Raw genomic sequence first — 24,249 nt, 5'->3', positions numbered from 1 at the left:
AGAATAAAAAACCATTCAGAAGGTGACCAGAAATTGCATCATCCTTCTTATTCAATCCTTCGTTCAGTTCAAAGCTCATAGAAAAAGTTTCGTTACGACCCACGTAATACTGTGAAAACCACACTTTCTAATCAATGACAACTTGAGAAAACTGCTGGGGTATATAAGAGAGACACATCTTCGTAGAAGCACATTCCATGGTTTCAGTTTAATGGCAGAAGGTGGAATTGGAAGTTTGTTTGCCATGAATCGCGTTGTTATACTTGCTTTAGTGCTTTCTTGTAGCCTGACTGCAACTGGAAAGGGTTTCTTACCGGAGTCGGAGTCAACCAATGACTATCTCAGTAACAAACTGGAAGAAATCGATCCCCGCAAGTTCACTGACCAGCTTGAAAACAGTTATGAACGCGATGTAGAATTACCGAGTGCCCCGCTCACAAGGGAATTTGAAGACTACGAACGCGAATTGAAAGAACTTGATGACATTCCTGATGAAAGCGAAAACGTGTTGACCAAATTCATCGAGGACTCTTCTGGAGGTAAGCTACTGTCGTGATATGATTTAATTTCAACATCAGGAGCACATAATTTACTCGTAACACAACTGTGCTGCTTGCTTGTACTTAAACCGCAAAAGCAATCATCATTGCTAAAAATTAGGTTTGTATATGAAAACAAAATGCCTTTGGAAAAGTTCATTGTTTATGTAATTTATCAAACACGAGGAAGAATGTTTCCTCCGATTTCCAAACACCGAGAGGTAGGTTGGAAAAACGAGGCGCATCCGAGCTTTTTTTTTTTAACCAACTTCGAGGTGTTTGGAGATAGGAGGAAACATTCTTTCGAGTGTTTGATATAGGTTCTCAAACTATTGATAATTCTTGGAGAAATTCGAAGCAAAAGTTCACAAAATTTTATGATAATTAAGATCACATTTCTAAACCTCCTTCACGGTAGTGCTTTGCTTTGTTTTGGCGTGATGAATTATTAATGAGTTTGAGAATCGACCGTCAAATTTGCAATTGAGTTTCCCGCTGAAACCAACCTGATTCAACCTTTTTCCTAAGGAATCTCTTTCCCCGCTTGGAACAAAGTGATTATCTAAGTAAAATCTTATTGTTATATTTCCGCTAAAAAAATGTTGAACAAAAATACATCCTTTTTGGGCGTGTCCTCAGATAGTTCAGTGTAAAGTACGCAATGTCTTGTACTCAGCTGCGCTATGGTCTTTACACCTTTTGCCCTTCATTATCAGGAAATAAATTTTCATTAGCGCGCAAACATTGGTCAATAACATTAATGTATAATCAGTTTAACTAGGAAATGAAAAATTTCAATTTGTGGCAGAGTCATTAAGGAGTTTTGCATCGAAAAGAAGATTCATTACGGCCAATCAGAATAGCGTTTTATCGAAAACAACATTCTTTAGTGCGAATGAAGATTCATAAACCTAGGGTTAACGTTCCATTGCGCGAATAAAATTTCAACTAGAAAAGATTTTTAGTTACGTGGTTTCTGACTAATTTCCCAATGGATTTATATCGATGCTTAAATTTAAAAACGATGCTGTACATGTGCACACTGGTTTCGCAGTAATGGAGCACAGAGTTCGTCGAAACCGTATCCCAATTGAGCATCGTGAAAAGATAGTTAGGGCGTTTGAAGATCCCCGCGAGAAGAGTAGAAACGTGAACACGGTAATTGCCAGAAAATGTCCAGCGGGGTTTAGGTTTATGCAGACTTGCATGTACCACGATGTTTGAATAGGGAGTTGATTGAAGGATAGAGCTAAGACTTGCTTGATTGTAACGCTGACTGTATCTCTCTTGTAATGAATTTTTTTCCTCGTTAAAGAACATTAAGAAGCGTCTAATGTCTATTCATTTTCTTAAAAGTTTGTTATTTCCATTAAATTGAACTGATATTCGCATTAATGAACGTTCTTCGGCTATGTAAAACGCCTCATTGACGACACTGAAAATTAAAACGTTTGTCTGTTTTCATACAATGATTACATATTCGCTTTCATGATTTAATTTTTAACACTAATGAAAATGTATTTCCTGATAATGAAGGGCAAAAGGTGTACTATTCATGCGTGTTTTCCTTTTCCTCGCAGTGGATCCTTGCTTAGAAGAACCATGTCAAAATGGAGGAACTTGTAGAGTGATTGCAGGTGAATTCTACCATTGCGATTGCGCAGGAGGATATTACGGACAAAACTGCCAAAAAGGTACAGGATTTTGTTTTCAATTGTTAAACTACTTCACTTAAGAACACTGGATTTCAAAGCTACGAAAAGGAAATTGAAAAGTGTTCGACAGCTTTCTTACAAAAGGTCGCGTGTTGGCCTTTTTGGTCCACACACTCGTCAAAACCACAAATGTATAGAATTGCTGAGAAAAAACAATTTAGAGAAATGCCAGGAAAGTTTCTGGTCAACCCACACTTTTTTTGTCAACGATAATGATGTATTGTTCAGTGAGTGACACAGACAAACGCGGAAAAAGGGAATCTGACTGCACCTATAAGGAGTCGAACCTAAGGCCTTCCTGCAAACTTCATACCAGTCTCTCAACCAATGAGAAGCAAACCTTAAAAAACAATCATGACTCGCTCGAACGTATTTTCCAGCACTTGACGCCATTTTTATGTATTTCCTTCGAATGAAACTGATGATTTTAGAGACAAGCTGATGAAATTATTTTTATCTCTAACTACTACTGAAAGGAAGACGGTTATTATCAGCTGTCTAGTAAGCCATCGTTCAGTATCATGGGACAAGTGCACAGTCAGTTAATGGTCTTAAAGTTGGTTTTCAATTGAGCGTCGAAAGTAATTCGCGTTTACTTTGGTTTGCTTTATGACTCTCTGTGATTAGTTAACTCCAAGATTCGCGCCAGTTTCCTAACCAATGAGAAACAAAAAAAAAATTAATAATAATGACTCGTTCGCAGGCATTTTCCCACACTTGACACCACCTTCGTATATTTCCTTCGAATGCTGATTGGTTCATTGAGCTGCTTGCGTCTGGTGATTGGTCAGAGGAATTACCTTTGTTTTACTTTTACAGCAATTAGTAGACCGTACTCGTATTCTCGGTATTGAACTGGAACTAGCCTGGATGAGGCTCAAGCAGGGGAATCATTTACATGCAAATATTTCCAACATATTCCACTGCAAGGGCCTCCATGGAAAGCGAGATCCAGTCCAATACCGAAAATATGAATGTGATGTATCGAACACCGCTTTAAACACCAATTTGTCATTATCATATTTTGGGTTCACTTGTGAGTTGTTAAGACACTCGAAATTGGAGTCTGTCAGAAATTAATAAATGGAGCACAAAAACGAGTTCTTGATGTAGATAAGGGAACAGTGACTACTGTTCCAGTAGGTTTAAAATGGGGTCAGTGATAATTCAGATAGTCTAAGTAATCTGCTTGCATTCGTAGCAAATCTTTGCTTCAAGAACCCTTGCAAAAATGGAGGAACATGTACAGCACGTGCAGGTCGCACCTACTTCTGTCGATGTGCCAAAGGATTTACAGGAAGGGACTGCGAGGAAGGTAAGCAAGCCTTAAATTCATCTAAGGGTAAATCCGACCTAAAAGGCAGACCAAACTGAGCGATTGGAAGTCAAGGTAGAGGAGAAGAAATGGCTCAATGGATGTTGACAGTATCAAAGGCATGGCTCACCACAGCTACCTTTCTTTGGCCAGTTTGATCAAGACTGTGAAAAAATTAAAGTTTGTTTTACCATAATACTATAAAGGTCGAAAAAATAGCAAATTCACAATAATTTTAAGCAAAAACACGATGTTATTGTGGCTCGAAGAGTATTTTGGACAGACAATTACTGTTTTATTTCTCGCCAAGCCAACTTTTAGCCTGTTGTGATTTATGTATATTGATCAATATTTATTTGCTCCAGGAAAGTAACATTAATCGAGACCCACTCGATTATAATCAAATACAAACCTTTACAAGCTTACTTACGTACTGATAGTTGAAATTGAAGTAGACCCCGGGAGAAAACAATTACCCTTGCTGTTGACAGAAAATGTATTCTCGTACTGACAAAGAAATTTGTTCTATAGATATAAACGAGTGTTCAAGCAATACTCACAGCTGTGATGCTAATGCCGCGTGCGAAAACAACGAGGGATCTTACACTTGCAAGTGCAGAGCTGGATTTTCAGGAGATGGCAGAAATTGCTCAGGTAAAATGATTTTCTATTATTCCACCCCCTCCCTCCCAGATATACACTTTTATACGAACGACGAATAAACGATGAATAAACCATGGTCTCCCCTTATTACGATGGGTCGTAGATGTTCCTTTAACTAGCAACGAGAACATTTGTGTTCACTGAAATCACTCAACCTTTCTTTATAGATATAAACGAATGCTTAACCAGCGCTGACATTTGTGATGTCAATGCCGTCTGCAAAAATACCAAGGGATCTTACACTTGTACTTGCAGAGCTGGTTATTCAGGAGATGGGAAAACTTGCTCTGGTAAATGTTATATACTTATTCAATTACACTTCTGAATTCCAATTCCGTCAAGAATTTATTGTATGACTCAGCTGAGGCAGATAATGATTACATTAAACTCTATTTAATTCTAGTATGGAGCACTTGTTAAAGGACACCTTTCATCTGCTTTAGCGCTAGTATCTACGAATTTTGCTTTCAAAATCAAGCACTGTTGAGCTACTGTGGAGTTCTTACGCTATATTTCAAAGCTGTACTAAAAGATAACCAATACTCGTCTTTGCTTGCTGACTGACTTACTATATAGGTTTAAAATTTAATAGCTGCGTCGATTGTAATTATACAAACGACTTATACACATTAGCAAGGACAAGTGATAATCTGTTTACTAAACTTGCGTTGCGTTTTTTTCAGATGTAAACGAGTGTTCTGCCAACTCTGACCGTTGTGATGTGAAGGCCGTCTGTGAAAATACCCAGGGATCTTACACTTGTACTTGCCAAGCTGGATATTCCGGGAATGGTAGAAAATGCACAGGTGAACTGTTTTGGTATTGCTGTTTTACTGAAAATAAAGGCCCATTCCCTAGCCTGGGAGAGCAGACGCCTTTTTCCGGGTTTTGTTTCGCGAACGCGGGTGGTCCACAAATCCTCAACGCTGTGACGTCAATGGCACGTGCAGCAATAATAGTTGCAAAGCAGGGTTCCATACACTTGTACTTTACAAGTTGGGATGTTAGTTTGATGTTCGTCCCTGGATATTCAGGAGACGGAGAGGCCTGCACTGGTCAGCAAACTGAAGGCCAGGTTAAGGAGAAGACCGATGATGGAGAAAAACCCTGTTCGAAGTGTAGAAAACTACTTTAGACGGCTTCAAAATAAATTCGGACAAAGTTGGGGAGAGGTAAAGCCTGGACAGCCAGACACTGGGTTAACAAAGATCATCGAATTAAATTAAGTTAAAACAAATTAATCAAGACGTATTTATCGTCACTTGCGTTTTTAGATATCGACGAGTGTTCTACCATTGCTGATATTTGTGATAGCAATGCCGTGTGTAAAAATATCGAGGGATCATACACTTGTACTTGCAAAGCTGGCTATACAGGAGATGGACAAAAGTGCTCTGGTAAAATATTTTGTGTTTACAGAAATATACTGAAATAAATAACCGAATTTAAAATAATTAAGCCAAACTATTTGCTCTTTCATACACTTACGATATCAATGCATTTAGTACCGACACTCTACCTCAAACTCATTTCTTGTACTTTGAATATTATGAATATACAGTCTCTCAGAGGATTCAAACTTCTCAACCGAGATTTCGCAAAAAAAATATTCCCTGTTAGCTACGACATAAATTCGTTTGGCAACCTTCCTGCATCAAACCTTTAATTTCACCAATGTCACCAATGTACTGTCTTTAAACGAAGAACTAACTTCTGCACCGATAAATCGTAATTCTTATTTAATCTGGCTTCATTATGTCAGACTACAAACAGATCAGAACAAATGGACAATGAATTTAATAAACTTGTGTCATGTGGTGGTTACAGATATAAACGAGTGTTCCACCAATGCTCACCGTTGTGACGTCAATGCCGTATGCACCAATAAACAGGGATCCCACACCTGTACTTGCAAAGCTGGATATTCAGGAAACGGTGAAACATGCGCTGGTAAGTAAACTGAAAGTCTACTATACAGCTCCGTTTTCCATCACGTTCTATGGAGAAAGGACGCACGCTTAAAAAGGGACTTTCGGCACATGCTCAATGACTATCGGGTCCAAAACAATTAGCGCATTTACTGCCTCGGTGCGGATAATTATAAATCCTCATTTCACATTATTATTTCATGAATTTTACTCCCTTCTATATTTCTCTTCGATGAAGACATTACGAGCTCAGAAAATGATCAGCTCTGAGTTTACTTAGAGCAGATTTTTATTTAGCAACACTATTCGAGCATAAGGCGGTCTTTTCGCAACTTTTAATTCTACAACCGATCAAGCATCTTGTAGACGCTGTATTTAGACGTACCAAAAGATAATCTGAAATGTGTTTTTCATTCATCTCCCTTCTACTGTATAGGCACAGAAACAGCTGATGCACTGAAGCAACAACTAATGATCTGTTAACTTAACTAACACTTTTTTTGTCCGCAGATATAAACGAATGTTCTGCCAACTCTGACCGTTGTAATATTAACGCAATCTGCAGAAATACCCAGGGATCTTACACCTGTACTTGCAAAGCTGGATTTAAAGGAAATGGAAGAAACTGCACTGGTAAGGTGATTACCAAATGTAAAGGCCCAGGCCGCTAATGAACAACAAAGAAAAATGGCCGACTAAAGGGATAAAAATCCTGAAATTTAAATCTTAGGCTGATATTTCTTCAAATTTCTTGACTTAACCTGACAGCTTTGTGTTTGTGTTGTAGGTTCCGCTATCGATTTCCTTTCCTGTATTGTTTTGTCGCTTTTTTGTCGGCTGTGAGTTTCACAGGTTCTTACAACGAAGTAAAGACAAATTTTCCATTACAAAATTGGCTAGGTCTAAGATGAAAGCTGTAATCAATACTCTAACTGTGCATTGGCTTATATTTGTTTTCGAGCGTTTGTGTCAGTACTAAAGAAAGCTCACTTTGTATGCTCTTAGACACATTTAAAATTAAAACGTTTCTTCTTTACCGGTATCAAATTTGACTTACCTCACAAATATGTTAAGAAATACAAAAGAGGAAAAATATTTTGAGGGCAATATGTGTGAACTAACACTTTACTTTGTTTTAGATATAAACGAATGTTCTGCCAAATCTGACCGTTGTAATGTGAATGCTGTCTGTGAAAATACCCAGGGATCTTACACTTGTACTTGCCAAGCTGGATATACAGGGAATGGAAGAACTTGCACAGGTAAAATGTTTTACTAAACGTACAGACCCACTCCCTGCATTTACTTTAAAGAAGCTTATTTACATACGAGCCTAGAAACTGCATTTACTTTAAAGAAGCTTATTTACATACGAGCCTAGAATCTAGGTGTTAACTAATCAATGTCTAATAATACTCTCTTGGCTTCGACAAGCAAAATTCTACAGAGATAGAGTAAGATGTAAGTAACACCAGTTTTTTGTTGCTTTAAGACACGAATACTTCGCAATCCTCTTTTCATTTAATATTTTAACTTCACCAAACGTTAACTCATAAATAGTTTGTGCACACTGATGCCTCTCGATTCTGGTTTACCAATAATGCTACATTCGCATATTTATAGTCGGTTTAATTATAGAAGTGACTCACGGGGGCATTTGTTTCATTATAACAAGCATCGACAAAGCAAATTAAGTTAAAATACGTAATAAAGATGTATTTTTGGACCTTACGTCATTTGTGTTTCTAGATGTCGACGAGTGTTCTACTCGTGCCCATACTTGTGATGTCAATGCAGTCTGTAAAAACACCCAGGGAGCTTACACCTGTACTTGCAGAGCAGGATATAGAGGAGATGGACAAACATGCTCTGGTAAAATGTTTTGTTTTATTCATACACACTAAGCGACATAACCGAATTTCAGATAATGTTAGGCCAAAATATTCCGTCTTACACACCCTACCTCAGACTCAATATTTTAAGCTTTTGAATCAATTGTTTTCTGACTTGCAAAACGACGGTTCAGACAGTAATTCGTTTAATCGTGTTACATGATCTTAAATCAGAAAAGGCCGCGAAAAAAAAAAAAACATAAACAAACAACAACAACAACAACAACAAAAAAAAGAATCAAAAAACAAAACACAGTTTGGAGAAAAAATCCGTTCATTCGTAACAGATATACAAGAGTAGTGTACCAACTATCAACGATGTGACGTCAATGCCGTGTGCAGCAGTAATCAGGAATTCTACATTTCTAGTAGCAATGCTGAGATCCATAAAAAAAACTCATCTGTATGTAGTTTACAGTTGGGCTGTTGGTTTGACATGCGCAGACAAAAATACAAAAATAAACTCCATAAAGAGTTTAAAACGACTTCACTAGTGGTGATATAGAGTCTAACAATGTTTATTGAACTCTTTTTCTACATGCGCATGCAATGAAAAGGTTCCAAATTGTAAGTCTTAATGTTTTATAAAAATGGTCCCTGAATTTCAGAGAGAAGTCCAGTGGTACCTAAGCTGACGGCCAGACTACTCGACACACAACTGCAAAATGCGCTTCTGTGAAAACAATTTCCTGCTTGAATAGCAGAAATCAACTGAGACGGACTCAAGATAAATGGGTTTAACTGGATTAGTACAGAGTTAGGGAGTGAAAAAGCATGGACAACCCGTACACGCTTAGAAATTAATAACATTGCTCATTAGCCTCAGTGTAAATACTTCATCATTTGCGTTTTTAGATATCGACGAGTGTTCCACCAATGCTACTATTTGTGATATCCATGCTGTGTGTAAAAATATCGAGGGATCTTTCACTTGTACCTGCAAAGCTGGATATAACGGAGATGGGAAAACGTGCTCTGGTAAGATATGTTGCGTTTATCACCTATAATGAAGGAACAACTGATTTCAAAATAATAAAGCGAACTATTTCCTCTTCCAGTTACGTTATATATTCATTTGGTACCCGCACTCAACCTCGTATTCAATACCTGCTCTTTGAATTTTACATAATCAGAAACAAACGTAAAGAAATGATCCATAGATTTAATGAACTTGCGTCATGTTTTGGTTACAGATATAGACGAGTGTTCCACCAATTCTCACCGCTGCGACGTCAATGCGGTGTGCATCAATAATCAGGGATCCCACACGTGTACTTGCAAAGCTGGATATTCAGGAGACGGGGAAACATGCACCGGTAAGTGGACTGAACAGTCTACATTACCGGTGGTTCTTCACGCCAGGATTTTGTGCTTATTTAGGTACACAAGTGGCTGACAGTATTTCTTTAAATTACCAACTTTGATTGATTTGTTTACTGATATCACGTCCTCTTTCGTTTATAGATATAAACGAATGCTCTACCATCGATAAGATTTGTGATGCTAATGCTGTCTGCAAAAATACCGAGGGATCTTACACTTGTACTTGCAGAGCTGGATACAATGGAGATGGAGAAAGTTGCTCTGGTAAATGTTTCATGTTTGTACAACTAAGTCAGTTCAATGAATGACTTTTTAGATGGCTGAAATTCGGGGGGAAGGTTTTGTTGGACATTCGAGATTATCAGCTGGACTACGAGGGCAACTTTTCAATTAGCGAATAATCCGTGCTTTCGAGTTTACCAGGACTCGTGAAAAAAAGCAGTGGAGTGAGGCTTATTCTTTATTGGCCATCAAAGCGACCACAATCATAACCTAACGCTATATTAACAGGAGTGAATAAAATAGAACAGAACAAAACAAACGAACCAAATAAAAGTTTCACTGTAAGTAAAAAGAACGCAAAAATAAAATGAATAAATAAGAGGGAGACAAGGCACATGCTCAATGAAAATGCTTTAACTTTTTTGCAGATGTCAACGAATGCTCTTCTAACTCTGACCGCTGCGATGTTAATGCCGTCTGCGAAAATACCCAGGGATCTTACACTTGTACCTGCCAAGCTGGATATACAGGGAACGGAAGAAACTGCTCTGGTAAAATATTGTGCTTTTGCTATTTTATTAAACATTAAGATCCAGGCGGGTTAAAAATGTGCGACTTCGCAATCACGGAGAAAGCTTTGAAAATTACATGGATGAAAAGAATCCAAAACGAGGTACCCTCCTCTTGGAAAATTATTCCTGATGTTATGGTCCAACAACACGGTAACCTCTTTTTCTTAACCAGATGCAATTACGATCCTAAGATGCTCTCGCTGGAAAACCTTTCCCTTTTCTACCGTTCAATTCTGTTGTATTGGCATGACTTCAAAAAGTCGAAGAAAAATGAGCAGACTTTAAGAATGAAATTGTTTGGAACAATCGCAATATTTTAATTGATAAGAAACCGGTTTTCTATAAAAGATGGTTTTCCCATGCACAACATCGTCTATGTATGTGATTTATTTAACAGACACGGAAATCTCTGCAGCTACTCTGAGTTTAAGACTTTGTATAACCTACAGGTGCCCTTTACAACATTTTATGGTTTGTTAGATGCCATTCCATCTTTGTGGAAAAAAAACAATAACTCCGCAGAATCATACCAACGCTGAAGAAAACTCCGTGACAAACTTGTCCACTGGCTCTATCTACTCGTCAATCTTAACAGATACATTTGAACCACCAAACTCCCAGAATAAAATTTTGAGACAGGGCTGTACCGAAAAAACACTTGACAAAGTATACCAGTTACCGTTTAAAATTACAAAAGAGGTCAAACTAGTGATGTTTCAATATAAAATTATACACAACATACTACCCGCCCAATTTAGCTTACACCGCGATGGAATAGCCGAAAGTGACATCTGTTCTCTGTGCAAAAATGAGAGACAAACCTTACACCACTTGTTCGTCCTCTGCACCGAAGTGCACTCCTTCTGGAATACATTTCAAGACTGGTGGCTACAAAAGACCCATGACAAGCTTTCTTTAAATCAAAGTAATATACTTTACGGCTTTTTCGAAAAATCTTCATATTGGCAGACTTTAAACTACTCAATACTCATAGCAAAATACTACATCCTCTGTACAAGCAAAGGCGGGGGTGTACTGAGCTTCCAGAGCTTCCTTTTACGACTTTCCGATAGAATTCAGACTCTAAAACAGATTGCTGTCGCTAATAAGTGTTTGTCAAATTTTAGACTTTGATGGGCAGTTCTTCTTCCTTAAAAATTGCTTTATATAAATATATATTTTTTCCTTTAATTTAGTAAAAATCTTTAGCAGTTGCTTTGTAGCTTGATCATTTTGTACGGAATCAGTGTAATATTTGTAAAATTGTATTTGATGTAAAGTAATGTTTTGTTAGTAAAAATAAGAAAAAGTTTTCACTAAAAGACATTAATAGTTGTTAATAGTGCTCAGTATTGTAAATCTCATGTCATGTATGCAAATAAAAATTGTCAACAAAAAAAAAAAAATCCACTCCCTTTTCTACAAAAACCCACTTATGTCCAGAAATGCACCTAACCCTGATTTTAGGTACTTTATAAAAGACAGACCTTTTTGTCATTTTCATATGACTTCATGTTTGACAGAATTATTTGTGTTTTAGTAGGAATTTAGGGTAGGGGACACTTTCTGATGTCTATTATACAGTTCATGCATCTCATCAGCGTGCATTTCTGGACATATCAACAAAAAGGCAAAATAAGTAAAAACAGTGTAATCAAGATGTTATTTATCAGCCCTTCGCAATTTCTGTTTCTAGATATAGACGAGTGTTCTACCAACGCTGATATTTGTAATATCAATGCCGGCTGCAAAAACACCAAGGGATCTTACACTTGTACTTGCAAAGCAGGATATACAGGCGACGGAAAAACCTGCTCTGGTAAAGTTTACATCCATTTCTACACTACATCAATTTCTCAACCATACCATACACCAGATTCAACATAATTTTGCATGTTTCGAATTTCACAGATAAACTGATTTCTAACCCTACACCGAAAGATCGTAATTCTGTCTTAAGCCTGCTAGATTGTTAGAGCAAAAACAGACCAGACAAATGAACATAAATTTAATGAACTTACGTTGTATTTTATTTGCAGATGAAAACGAGTGTTCTACTAACTCACACCGTTGTGACGTCAATGCCGTATGCACCAATAATCAAGGATCACACACCTGCAGTTGCAAAACTGGATATTCAGGAAACGGAGAAACATGCACTGGTAAGTGCAGTACAAGATAAACACCTTTTTATGCCGCTTAGATAAACTACCACATACGTTCCACTCGTCCCAAAATATGTGCTTTTTAACTTGTAATTTTTGTGCAGGCCTAACCCCTAAAAATTACACCAATTATACGACCGCTACCAGTCGAGCTTTTCTAACTTGCTTCCTATCTTGTAACATTATAGGCGTGTCCAGGTAAGGTGCATTTATCGGTACTGCGTTATTTCTATTTCTAGATATAGACGAATGTTCTTCCATTGCTGATGTTTGTGATGTCAATGCCGCCTGCAAAAACACGAAGGGATCTTACACTTGTACTTGCAAAGCAGGATATACAGGAGACGGAAAAACCTGCTCTGGTAAAGTTTATGTGAAATTATGTATACAATTATATGTTTCAGGATTCAATTTGATTAACATGACAGGACATCTTTACTGATATGGACTATCTACAATTTCTCTCGTTCGAGCCTGGGGCATTGTTTACGCAAATTTTACGTCTGCTTCTGATGTGCTACCGTTCCTTATAAATACTGTACTTAAACGTACCAAAAGATAATCCATATCAGACTTTCTTAAATGTGGTTTTCCATCGACCTCCCTTCTATTTTATAGCTGCAGGAACAGCTTATCTACTGTAGCAACGACGAATGATGATCTGTTAAATAAACTATCATCTTTTTTGTTTGCAGACATAAACGAATGTTCTGCCAACTCTCACCGATGTAATATAAATGCCATCTGCAAAAATACCCAAGGTTCCTACACTTGTACTTGCAAAGCTGGATATACAGGGAATGGAAGAAACTGCATTGGTAAAATTTTATGTAATTTTATTTACTGAATGAAAAGGGCCCACTCCTTTATAAACGAACAAGTACCAAAAAAAAATTACTATATGAAGAGCTTAAAATTCCGAACCTAGGACTTATGTATGTATTTCTTCAAGGACATTTAATGATGGTATTTTCGGGTGACTATAGATGAAAAAAACTTTAAGTTTCAAAATTGGTTAGGTCTAAGCTATCTGCTCTAAGTAATAAGTGCGAACAGTCTATGGGATTGCATTAATTGATGATGTACTTATTACCTGATTTTTGTAATATTTCGTAAGAAACGAAAGTCACTTTACCAACAAATTTCATTTACTTGCTTCACAAGTATATTAATTTAGACAACATAAGATATTATCTATTATTCTATCAGAACAACCTTTTTATACCTGGACTGACTTTTCACTATGTTTATTTTTTCAGATATAAACGAATGTTCTGCCAACTCTAACAATTGTGACGTCAACGCCGTCTGCAAAAATACCCAAGGATCTTACACTTGCACCTGCAAAGGTGGATATACAGGAGATGGAGAAACGTGCTCTGGTAAAATGTTTTGCAATGTTTATTAACAGACTACAATAGCAACAGCCCCGATAACTTGTAATTGCAAACCTGGATATAATGAAGGAACATGTGCTGGTAAAGTATTTTTTGTTTATTCAACTAAACAAAACTACTAAGCTACCGAATCCCAAATACTGTTAGGCCACAATATTCCATTTCATAGCTACGACATAAATTCGTTTGGTAAGCTCCCTGCATCAGACCTAAATTTCATAAAATTACTGCCTTTAGACGAACTTCCAATTTCTACACCAAGAAATCGTAATTCTGTTTAATCGGGCTTGATTATGTTAGATTACAGACCAGACCAACCGAACAATGAATTTAATAAATTTAAAAATGGACGAGTAACCAGGATAAGACATAACAAGATTTTAAGCGTTCTCTGATTACAAGTCTAAAAACATATTAACAAGCTTTCGATTGCCACTCTGTAATCTTTAACTAGTGATGAATAAAAAGCGCAAACATAAAATATATACAACAAAAAGTGTGAAAAAGAAAAATTACAATAAAAATAATAAAAATTATTTGGTAGGAATAAAATGCTAAACTAAAGCTCATAATAAAATAGAGTATTTTCTGGATAATTGTTTCGCATTATTGTCTGCTTCATTTGTAACTGCCGCATGTCAGGATTCCAGTGTTTTTCTAACGCAGAAGTTTCCCTTGTTAGTTACGTGCGGAGCCCTGTTGAAGTCAATAGATTTAATAAACTTGATTCATATTTTGGTTACAGATATAAACGAGTGTTCAACCAATTCTCACCGTTGTGACGTCAATGCAGTGTGCACCAATAATCAAGGATCCCACACCTGTAGTTGTAAAGCTGGCTATTCAGGGAACGGAGAAACGTGTACTGGTAAGTAAAACACGTAAAAAGTACTCATGTCTTCAGCTAAAATACCAAAATGTGGCCTCCTCTTAAAACAGCTGTGCTCCTCAAAATTCTCAATCCCGCGGTTTTTTGACACTCCATCAGTTGAACTTTGTAGCTTTCTTCTTTCATTGATAACATTTTTTATTGCATGTGCTGGCAAAATGCATTTTTCTACAATGTGTTATTTCTGTTTCTAGATGTAGACGAGTGTTCTTCCATTGCTGATATTTGTGATGTCAATGCCGCCTGCAAAAACACGAAGGGATCTTACACTTGTACTTGCAAAGCTGGATATACAGGAGACGGACAAACGTGCTCTGGTAAAATGTTTTGCAATGTTTATTAACCAACTCTAGCAATAATAGGAACAATGCCGATCTTACAGTTCTATTCGCCAACCTTCCTAGCGACATAACCAAAATGCTTTTAAAGTAAAATGTCCCCCCTTCGAGTTAAAGCATAATTTATTTTGGCAACCACTCCAACCTCGCTTCAACCATCATTTAACGAGTCTTTCGTCACATTTTGATAACAGATATAAACGAGTGTTCTACGAATTCTCACCGCTGTGATGTCAATGCCGTGTGCAGCAATAATGAGGGATCCCACACCTGTAGTTGTAAAGCTGGATATTCAGGAAACGGAGAAACATGCACAGGTGAGTAGAACACACAAGGAACCGCAGTTTGTCTCTTAAGTTAGTTAAACATCCAAAGTGTACACCTCCCCCTCCCAAAAGTGTACTTTTATAATCTTTGACTAAACTACAAAAATGTGGCCCTCGTTCTTTTAATTCATCTCCTGAATATGTTAAATCCTGCGATTCTATTATACTCCATCAGTTGAACTTTGGTGTTTACTTGCTTCCTGATAACATTTAATTCATGTACAGGCAAAACGCATTTTTCTACTGTGCGTTATTTTTGTTTGTAGATATAGACGAGTGTTCTTCCATTGCGGATATTTGTGATGTCAATGCCGCCTGCAAAAACACGAAGGGATATTACACTTGTACTTGCAAAGCTGGATATACAGGAGACGGACAAACGTGCTCTGGTAAAATGTTTTGCAATGTTTATTAACCAACACTAACAATAATAGGAACAATCCCGATCTTACAGTTCTATTCGCCAACCTTCATAGCGACATAACCAAAATGCTTTTAAGGTAAAATGTCCCCCCTTCGAACTACAACATAATTTATTTTGGCAACCACTCCAACCTCGCTTCAACCATGGATTTAACGAATCTTTCGTCACATTTTGATAACAGATATAAACGAGTGTTCTACGAATTCTCACCGCTGTGATGTCAATGCCGTGTGCAGCAATAATGAGGGATCCCACACCTGTAGTTGTAAAGCTGGATATTCAGGAAACGGAGAAACATGCACCGGTAAGTGGAACACACAAAGAACCGCAGTTTGTCTCTTAAGTTAGTTAAAACATCCAAAGTGTACACCTCCCCCTCCCAAAAGTGTGCTTTTATAATCTTCTAATTTGTATCCAGGCCTGGCTCTGAATTATCTGATTATACGACACCCTACTAGTTGAACCTTCTTGAACGTTTATTACTTTCTGATGTAATTTCTGCATATCCATTCAAATGGAGGGCTTTCAACGGTATTTTCTGCTGTTTGGTCACCGTCTGTAATTAGGGACCATGCTTTCATTTCAAATATAAATGACTACCATACTAAGCGGCTTTGTCAACATGGAGGAACTTGTGTAAATTTTCCTGGAAGTTACCAATGTGCCTGTAAGGTGGGTAATACAGCAAAAGATCGCGAAGAAGATCACAAAAACTTGTAGAATATTTATTGAAGACCCGGAAGTACAATAGCAAATAACAAATTATGCCAAAAACATGAAACTTCTGAAAATGTGTCCAGAAGTTACCGATGTGTCTGTGAAAGGAAAATAAACACAATAATGAATTCTCAACACGAGTTTACTCGTACTCTAGAATATTTAATCAAACCGGAACTATTAAATAACACACTTTTAACTTTTAACTTTTATGATTACCCATAGACACCAATGAATGATTGCCCAATTCCAATCCAGGCCTAAATGGAGCATAGTGTACAAACACTCATACAGCTGCACATACAAGCTGATCTAATGGAACACATTGTGGAAATAAAAAATTGCTTTAAACCTGTTGATAATTTTAGGTTGAATGTACTGCAACATAAGAATAATAACAATCTAAAAACTACTTTTTCAGATATCGATGAATGCGCAGTAAACAACGGCGGTTGCTCCCACGACTGTACGAACGCGCTTGGAAGTTACATATGCACATGTCCAGACGCAGAATTATCATTAGCTGACGACAAGCATTCGTGTGAAGGTAAGATGTTCCAGTCGACTCAATCGATCTTTAATCAATCTTTATTTGTACTACAACAACAAAGAAAATATTAAAAGTAATAATTAGAGTACTGGCTGCCTGGAATAATCATAGGGACTAGCGGAACCAGGCAGCCAGTTGACATCAGTATTAAATAGAAATAAAATACAGGTCAGCAAGACAGCTGAAGCACAAATGCACACATAAAAAGAAAAAGAGGAGAGGAAAACGCTAATTCTACGCTATGAGGGAAGTCTATTCGACTATTCCACCAATCATAAAAGCTTATTTTAGTAAATACCTGTAATCTCTTTACTATTTAGCAAAAGGAGTCATCGTGAAATGCCTGCCAAACGACATGTCCATCACTATCCCCAAGACCATCCTCAAAGGAATGGACCGTGAGCATCTTCGACTCCTGGACCCAAAATGCGGAGCAACTGAAACTTCCACGCACTTTAATCTCAAAACACAGCTGACTGGATGCAACACCAAACGGAGGCATACCAAATCCGCCATTGTATACAGCAACAAGGTTCTGGAGATTCCACTGAAACAATCTGACATCATAACACGCGTCAGGGAGATCGAGATCCCTTTCAGTTGCTTTTATTCCAACTCCAGAGTGGCAACAGCGGTTGGAATGAAACCAGAAAATCGAAAACTTGTGTTCTCTGAAAAAGGAAAAGGAAACTTTTCTGTCGTCCTGGAATTGTTCCACAGCAAAAGGTACGAAGTTCGTTAAATTTTTACCCAAAACAAAGAAATGCTTTAAAAATACACCCGTAAACAACACACAGAATTGAAAATGAATTTATTTTTCAACGACGTCCGTCTTTAAACAGATGTAGTATTTGTCATAGTTTATACCAAGAAGCTCTTTGTTATAAAAAATACCTTTTTGTTGCCCATTATTGCGAATCAGTTCAAACATATTTTCCCAAGCATATCATCTTACTTCATTGCCAACAAAATTAAATGTGGATGTAACCTCACCAAACAGAAAGATGGTATAGTGGTCAGAAACCAATCTGCGGTGTGACGTTTCACTCAATTCATTGGCTATTTTTTCTTATAATTTCAGGTTTGAAACTGCTTATGGCCCTGATGATTTCCCTCTATCACTGAAACTCCGTCAAAACATGTATGTTCAAGGAAGGGTTGATAGCAATGACAAGCGGCTGTCAATCATCGGCAGAAGATGCTTCGCCACACCAACTCCTGATGAAAATGATCCCAAGAAACACATCATACTGAATGAAGGGTAACATCAAATGTCTGTTATTGCCGTTTAAAAGTGCTAAGCATCTTATTTTTTCTTAATACGCTCTGCAATCATACCATTTTCTCTAAACCAAATGAGAGTCGGCGAAGGCGTTAAATACTGTACTACAAAAAGAGTTTTACTTCAAATCAATACACAGAGTTCAACTTGAAAGAATAGTCTTCAATTGTAGACAACTGCCTCCAAGTAAGTGATTGCAATTTCTTTTTTCACCAGCTGCGCCGTTGATGATACGGTAGAAATCTACCTCTCCCCCAAGGGCTACTATCGATTTGGTTTAGAAGCCTTTGAGTTTGTGGATCAGGCGTTTGTCTTCATTCACTGTCAAGTTGTCATTTGCAATGCATCCGATGCACAATCCAGGTGCGCTCAGGGATGTAGAAAGAACGCCCGAGTTAGACGCGATGTCGAAGATTATAGAGAATATTCCCTGGCACAAGGACCAATCGCTCTGGATTACACTGACGCGGACTATCAGAAGGAAGATGACAACTCTGTTCCCCGTAAAATAGACATAATGGGTAGGTAATTGTATGACCTATAAATTAAGTATTAAGATGCAATTCTTTTATTTAGCTTGGCTTGCTTTCCTAACATACTTTCTAAAATTGCCGAATGCTTCAAACTCAAATTTACATCGACTGGAATATGGTATAAGAATATTTTATAATCATCTTGAAATTTGAATTTCCAAGAGAAGTGTTCTTTACTATTCTAAAAAGACGTTTTGCGAATCAAGTAAAAATGTTTTTACATTAAATTGAAGTAATGTTTGGTCGTCGTGTTCTATTGAGAAAGGATTTGTTCAGAAAAATTTATGGATAATTTTTATTCACTTGTCTCGAAGATGTTGTTGAGCAACTCGCTTTGGTGGCTTGTTGCATATTTAAAAGTCTCTATTACATGATTACCGAAGTTTTGAAATCTTTTGTTAACAAAACACCCCCCAAAAAATTAGATTCGAAGGGTCTTATAACAACACTTTCAAACCAAAAGAACTGATGTACAAGTGGCGTTGTATATTGACTGTCAAACCGGTTCACTGCGCAGTTCTTTTCATGCTTTGCGTTGCAAGAGGCATGTGACCATCAAACAAGCAAACAATTAGGAAAACCTAACAAATATTATATGATGTGTAATTTCTCCTCCAGATGGATTGAACATCCCACTTGTTGTAGCCATGGCCCTCATTACAGGCCTGACCACATTCGGTGTCGCATTCATGGCCTTGAAGAAGAGATCACGTGACGCCGACTATCAACTGCAAAAGAAGTGAAATTTTTTGTTAAACCTCAATTCAATTTTAACTCAATAAAACTGATTTGTTGAGGTCAATGAAGGTGTATTGATTGCGTTTGAAATATAGTTAAGCTACACCCTGAGACAATATGTTAAACCCAACTCGGTATTACTGTCTCCCTCCCTCGCCTGGCGTGAAGGCTCATATCCGCTCATATCTAAACACTGGGAACAAATACTCCCGCGTGCAGATGTCTTCTACTCTGCTTGACAAGGAGATATAGATATCTGCGTTGAGCTGTTGTTAATCCTGTTTCATTATCCTCGCTGTTTGGGTTTAATTTCCGGTAAGGTGCACTTACACAATATTTCCCCGTACCTTTGCAGTCCTTCGGGGAGAGTGCGTCCCGGGAGAAACCAGCTTTCCTGTCTAACAGCTTCAAGTGGAACTTCTTGTTACTGTCACCCTGCCTCGAAAGCTTTTAGCATCTAAATCATCATCCTCCACGTTTCACGAGTTAATTTATTTTGTCATATCCCTTCTGAAACCTTCTAAAACACGATTTACAGGTATACCGCGATGTAGACTTTACATCTGCAACCTTTAACAAGATTTCTGTTGTAATGCTTCTTGATAGGCACATGATCATAGTTTTAATGATTGTTTGATATATAGATCATAGTTTCAATGATTGTTTGATTGTTTCTTGATGATAACTAATCAGAGTTAATTCCACCAAACCAACTAGAGCGCCGGTAACCATAATCCAGAGAAACGGTAGAATACTGGAACATCAATACAGTATATTGTAAAGATGCAAAGAAGTATTGTGGTTTATCTATAAATATGCGATAATCTTCAATTCTCCAACTCGACTCTCAACCCCTCTAGAATACAACTCTCCTCCCCTCTAGTATACAATAGCTTCTCAGTATCCAGGAGTGAGACCGTAGTATAGCGAAGGTATACATTTATGGGTTTCCATTTACAAATAAAATACTATTTCAGCCAGTTCAGTTATTGCCGAGGACAAATGCATTTTAGTACCTATGACGCACTCCATCCACCTACTATCCACGAAATCCGGCTACCTTCCCACCAGATTGCTTTCAGGGAGTAGCACGTGCACCACGCATTTATTGTCAAGGAAGCAGACTGGATAGTACAAGAATGATAAACAGTACCTGTTAAACTCCCCATGTGATTTCGAGCAGAAACCAGTTTCTTTAGAATATTGTTACACTGTTGCTTCTTATTACTCTATAACAGCTCCCTTTCAATAAAAAAAAAAGAACGTTTCCCTCAAAACACAAAGAGATTGTACTACGCCTTTTTTTACCTTGATAATTGCGCATAATTTATCTCGGCTAAAGGCTATTTTCGTGAGTAATTATCTCGTAAAAGGACCTCCTGCATTTTAATTAAAAAGTGTATGCTCCGACATTAGCAAGGACAGGTTATTTGGATCTGTATAACACCAAGGAACCCAACAACTTGCGGATACTCAGCATAGGGCATTGGAAGCGGTATTTATCTGTCTTCCAATATTTGCTTCCTTTTTTATTTTTAAACTCAACGGCTTAATCTTCATATAGGATTTGGCAAACTTATTTCAGTTTAATTTACATCTTTCAGTAAGTGGACTAAGTGTAAATATGACAAAATTCGTGTTTAGTTCTGACAAGTTCACTTTTTATTATTCAAAACGTGAACAGTCTTACCAAAAATTTGCTGATATCTTTGCTTCAATTTAATGTCTTCAGTTTTAGAACTTGCGATTATCTTAGAGAATGCTATCTTGACACCATGTACTGAGAATTTCAATGGGATGTTTCGTGCGCGACGCATCATCTATTTATGATTGGTAAATAATTTAATGTTACTTGAATTTCTGAAAACCTCGTTCAACCAATTAATGTGATCTCATGTTATCTTTAAAAACTGCGATTTTAGAACCGATGAGAATTGTTTGATAGAATGTTTTTTTGCCAGGTATGACGCAAGGCCTATTTAAGGTTTCAAAATGTTGACTTGTACATTTGGTAGCAGAAGTGTGTAAAAAGAAGTTTCATCTGGTCATTTAATTAAACTTCAATGCGGTGAAGCGTCTGTTAAGCAATTGGTTGGGCAGCGAACAGTACCACCAGGCGTGAAGGTTCACTGCGCTAGCCTCTGCTGCCTTAACGCTCAGAAAAGATATCCCCGAGTGTAGATGTCTCGTATTTCCTTTGTTTCACTCGGAGAAAGCGACATCTACGTAAAGCCGTTGCTAATCCTGTTTCATTATCCTGTTGTTCGGGTTTAACTGCTCATAGAGTGCGTCTACACAATATTTACCCCCTACCATTCCAGTCCTTCGGTGAGCAGGCACGTGCTGACTTGGGCTTTCCTGGGTCTCTGGACTTTAGCTTGTACCATAGTTTTATTTACAGAGCCAGAATCCTCTCTGTCGGATCACTCTATGATCACAGATTTAACAGGAGTAATGCGAATGTTTCAGCCAGAGATTTCGGGAATGGTTTTCGTGGGAGTAATGTTAGTAGGGGTCTTAGAGGCGAAATGAGACTGTTAAGCTGAACAAGACAACGATTCATACAAAACAATTCTCTTCTCGGAATTTGCCTACTTTCCTGTCCGAATGTTTCAAGTGGACCTTCTTGTTTTCTGTCAGCTCTGCCTCATTTCATAAATTACTGTGTTGTTTACGTCCTTTCTGTAGCCCACCAACGCACGGTATGCAGATTTACGCGATGAACAGGATAGCACACTATAGAGTATACTGTGGAGAAAGAATATCTTAAATATAGTAAAATTTAAACAAACTGTCTGCAACCTAAGCAAGAATTCTTTCGTGATGTGTCTCAATAGGCCAAAAACACAGCACGTGATCATAGTATCGATCTGTCAATGGAAAACCCCGCTAAATTTATGCTGCGTGAAATATCTTGAATGTCTTGATGATAACTAATCAGAGTTGATTCTAGAAATGTCTACTATCAAGGAACCGATTAGAGCGCGGTTCCAACATTCCAGAGATACAAAAGAATACTGGAACTAATTAACACAATGTATTGTAGAGATGCAAAGGAGTATTGTATTGCATCTAAAAACATGTGATAGTCTTCCGCTGTCCTAAACTTCCCTCCCCTCCCCTCTTGTATACAATCGGTTCTATTGAGTAGTGATAAACACAGTCATTCGACATTAAATACTTGTACCGTAGTAAAGCTAAGGTATACATATTTTGGTGATTATAAATAGAAAGAAATACTTTTTCAACTGGTTGAGTAATTGTTGATAACAACTGCATTTCAGTACCTACGACGCACGACATCTACGTACAGCTTAGGACCTCGGCACGATATCTAGTTTGAGATAGTTGCCAGGCAATGAATAGCACGTGCAGCGCGCTTATTGTCAACTAGGAAGGAGACGGGATAGTAGAAGAATGATAAACAGTCCCCATTGAACCTCCAGAGCAGAAACTCATTCCCCTTGAATGTTGTTTTACAATTGTTTCTAACGACTCTCGAAACACTCCCTATCATTAAGAAACATTTCGCTTCCCTGAAAAGACAGCGAGATGCGACTGCATAAAATTCACCTTGACAACTGCGGATAATTTATGTTCTTTCGCAATTTGTGTTAAACTGCCCTAAGGATATTTTTATAAATAACTGGCTTTGTGCCCTCGAATGGAATTGTCTAGTAAGAGGGAGTCGCGCATCGTAATTAAAAGGCATTTGCTTTCGATTTTGGCTAGGACAGGTGATTCGGATCTGTGCAACGCGGAGAAGCCAAACAACTTCCGGATACACAGAATAGAGTATTGAAAGCGGTATTTCTCTATGTTTCTTTTTTTCGTTTTTACACTGAAGGGTTTAATCTTCTTGTAGCATTGAAAGTAATTTGAATTTAACATCTTTCAGGCTAGTGTAAATACGGCAGAATTCCTGTTTACGTCTAAAGTGTTCACTTTTATTATTCAAAACCTGAACAGTCTAACCAAAAATTCCCTGATTTCAGATTTGCTTTAATTTTATGGTCTTATCCTTTAGAAATTGGGGTTTTCTTAAGCAAGAATTTCGATAGGATGAGTTCGTGCTAGCCACGACAGAACATTTTTTTTATAATTCGTAAATGATTTAATACTACTTGTATTTTTTAAATCTAATTCATCCAATTCATGTGATTTCATCTTGTCTTTTGAAAACTGCGACGTTACACCCGATGAGAATTGTGTTTAAAATTTTTTGTGTGAGGTGTGACGCAAGGCCTATTCATGTTCTTATGTTTACAAATGTTTACTTGTATATTTTACCAAGTGACTCAATCAAAAGGTTTCCCTTTATCGTTTCTTTTGAAAACCGTGATTACCTGAAAAGGTGGCATTTTTTGCATTAGGCGACCAGAATGTTGTAACAAATTTCAGTTGCAGCAAACACCTTGGGAGGAATTAATTTACTCCCATCAAATCACATTAATTTACATCATGGACATTTTGTTCGGCGGATATTTATGTAGTCAAGTCAAATCAGTCTCGAACGCGGCCTTATAATTTGAACGACAACCTCAACTTATTCAATACTGTTTGAATCAGTCTCAACTCAAACGTAGCAAACGTTGTAGTGCAAGATACCTCCGATCGTAAGATCGGTTTAACTGTGCTACAATTAATGAGAACATTTAGGTAATTCATCAATATTTGTAATTATGCTAGCACTGCTTTCCAGTAGCCTCTCACAAGTTCGG

General features: G+C 37.5%; 2 protein-coding genes across 2 annotated transcripts in view; both read left to right on the top strand.

Annotated features, from left to right (window-relative positions):
- Nucleotides 1–211: 211 nt before the first annotated feature.
- On the top strand, nucleotides 212–20,006 carry LOC146486379 (uncharacterized). The gene is made up of 30 exons (XM_085096693.1): nucleotides 212–539; nucleotides 2,120–2,233; nucleotides 3,456–3,569; nucleotides 4,101–4,223; nucleotides 4,400–4,522; nucleotides 4,916–5,038; nucleotides 5,507–5,629; nucleotides 6,060–6,182; nucleotides 6,671–6,793; nucleotides 7,300–7,422; nucleotides 7,910–8,032; nucleotides 8,908–9,030; nucleotides 9,246–9,368; nucleotides 9,517–9,639; nucleotides 10,026–10,148; nucleotides 11,866–11,988; nucleotides 12,209–12,331; nucleotides 12,574–12,696; nucleotides 13,030–13,152; nucleotides 13,594–13,716; nucleotides 14,477–14,599; nucleotides 14,815–14,937; nucleotides 15,153–15,275; nucleotides 15,551–15,673; nucleotides 15,890–16,012; nucleotides 16,847–16,972; nucleotides 17,296–17,701; nucleotides 18,057–18,236; nucleotides 18,474–18,778; nucleotides 19,409–20,006. Exons 1-30 carry the CDS (start codon nucleotides 212–214, stop codon nucleotides 19,531–19,533), a joined length of 4,404 nt encoding a protein of 1,467 aa, XP_084952819.1. The 3' UTR covers nucleotides 19,534–20,006.
- A 932-nt stretch (nucleotides 20,007–20,938) lies between these two features.
- LOC146486377 (SCO-spondin-like) overlaps nucleotides 20,939–24,249 on the top strand; it is a 50,615-nt gene continuing 47,304 nt past the window's right edge. Inside the window, exon 1 of the mRNA XM_085100431.1 lies at nucleotides 20,939–21,023. The gene's annotated coding sequence lies outside the window, so the exon portion shown is untranslated. The remainder of the gene's footprint in view (nucleotides 21,024–24,249) is intronic.

The sequence above is a fragment of the Pavona decussata genome, unplaced genomic scaffold (genome assembly GCF_977016875.1).
Source record: "Pavona decussata unplaced genomic scaffold, jaPavDecu1.1 SCAFFOLD_21, whole genome shotgun sequence".
Taxonomy (NCBI): Eukaryota; Metazoa; Cnidaria; class Anthozoa; order Scleractinia; family Agariciidae; genus Pavona; species Pavona decussata.
This window is presented reverse-complemented; position numbering and strand designations above follow the sequence as displayed.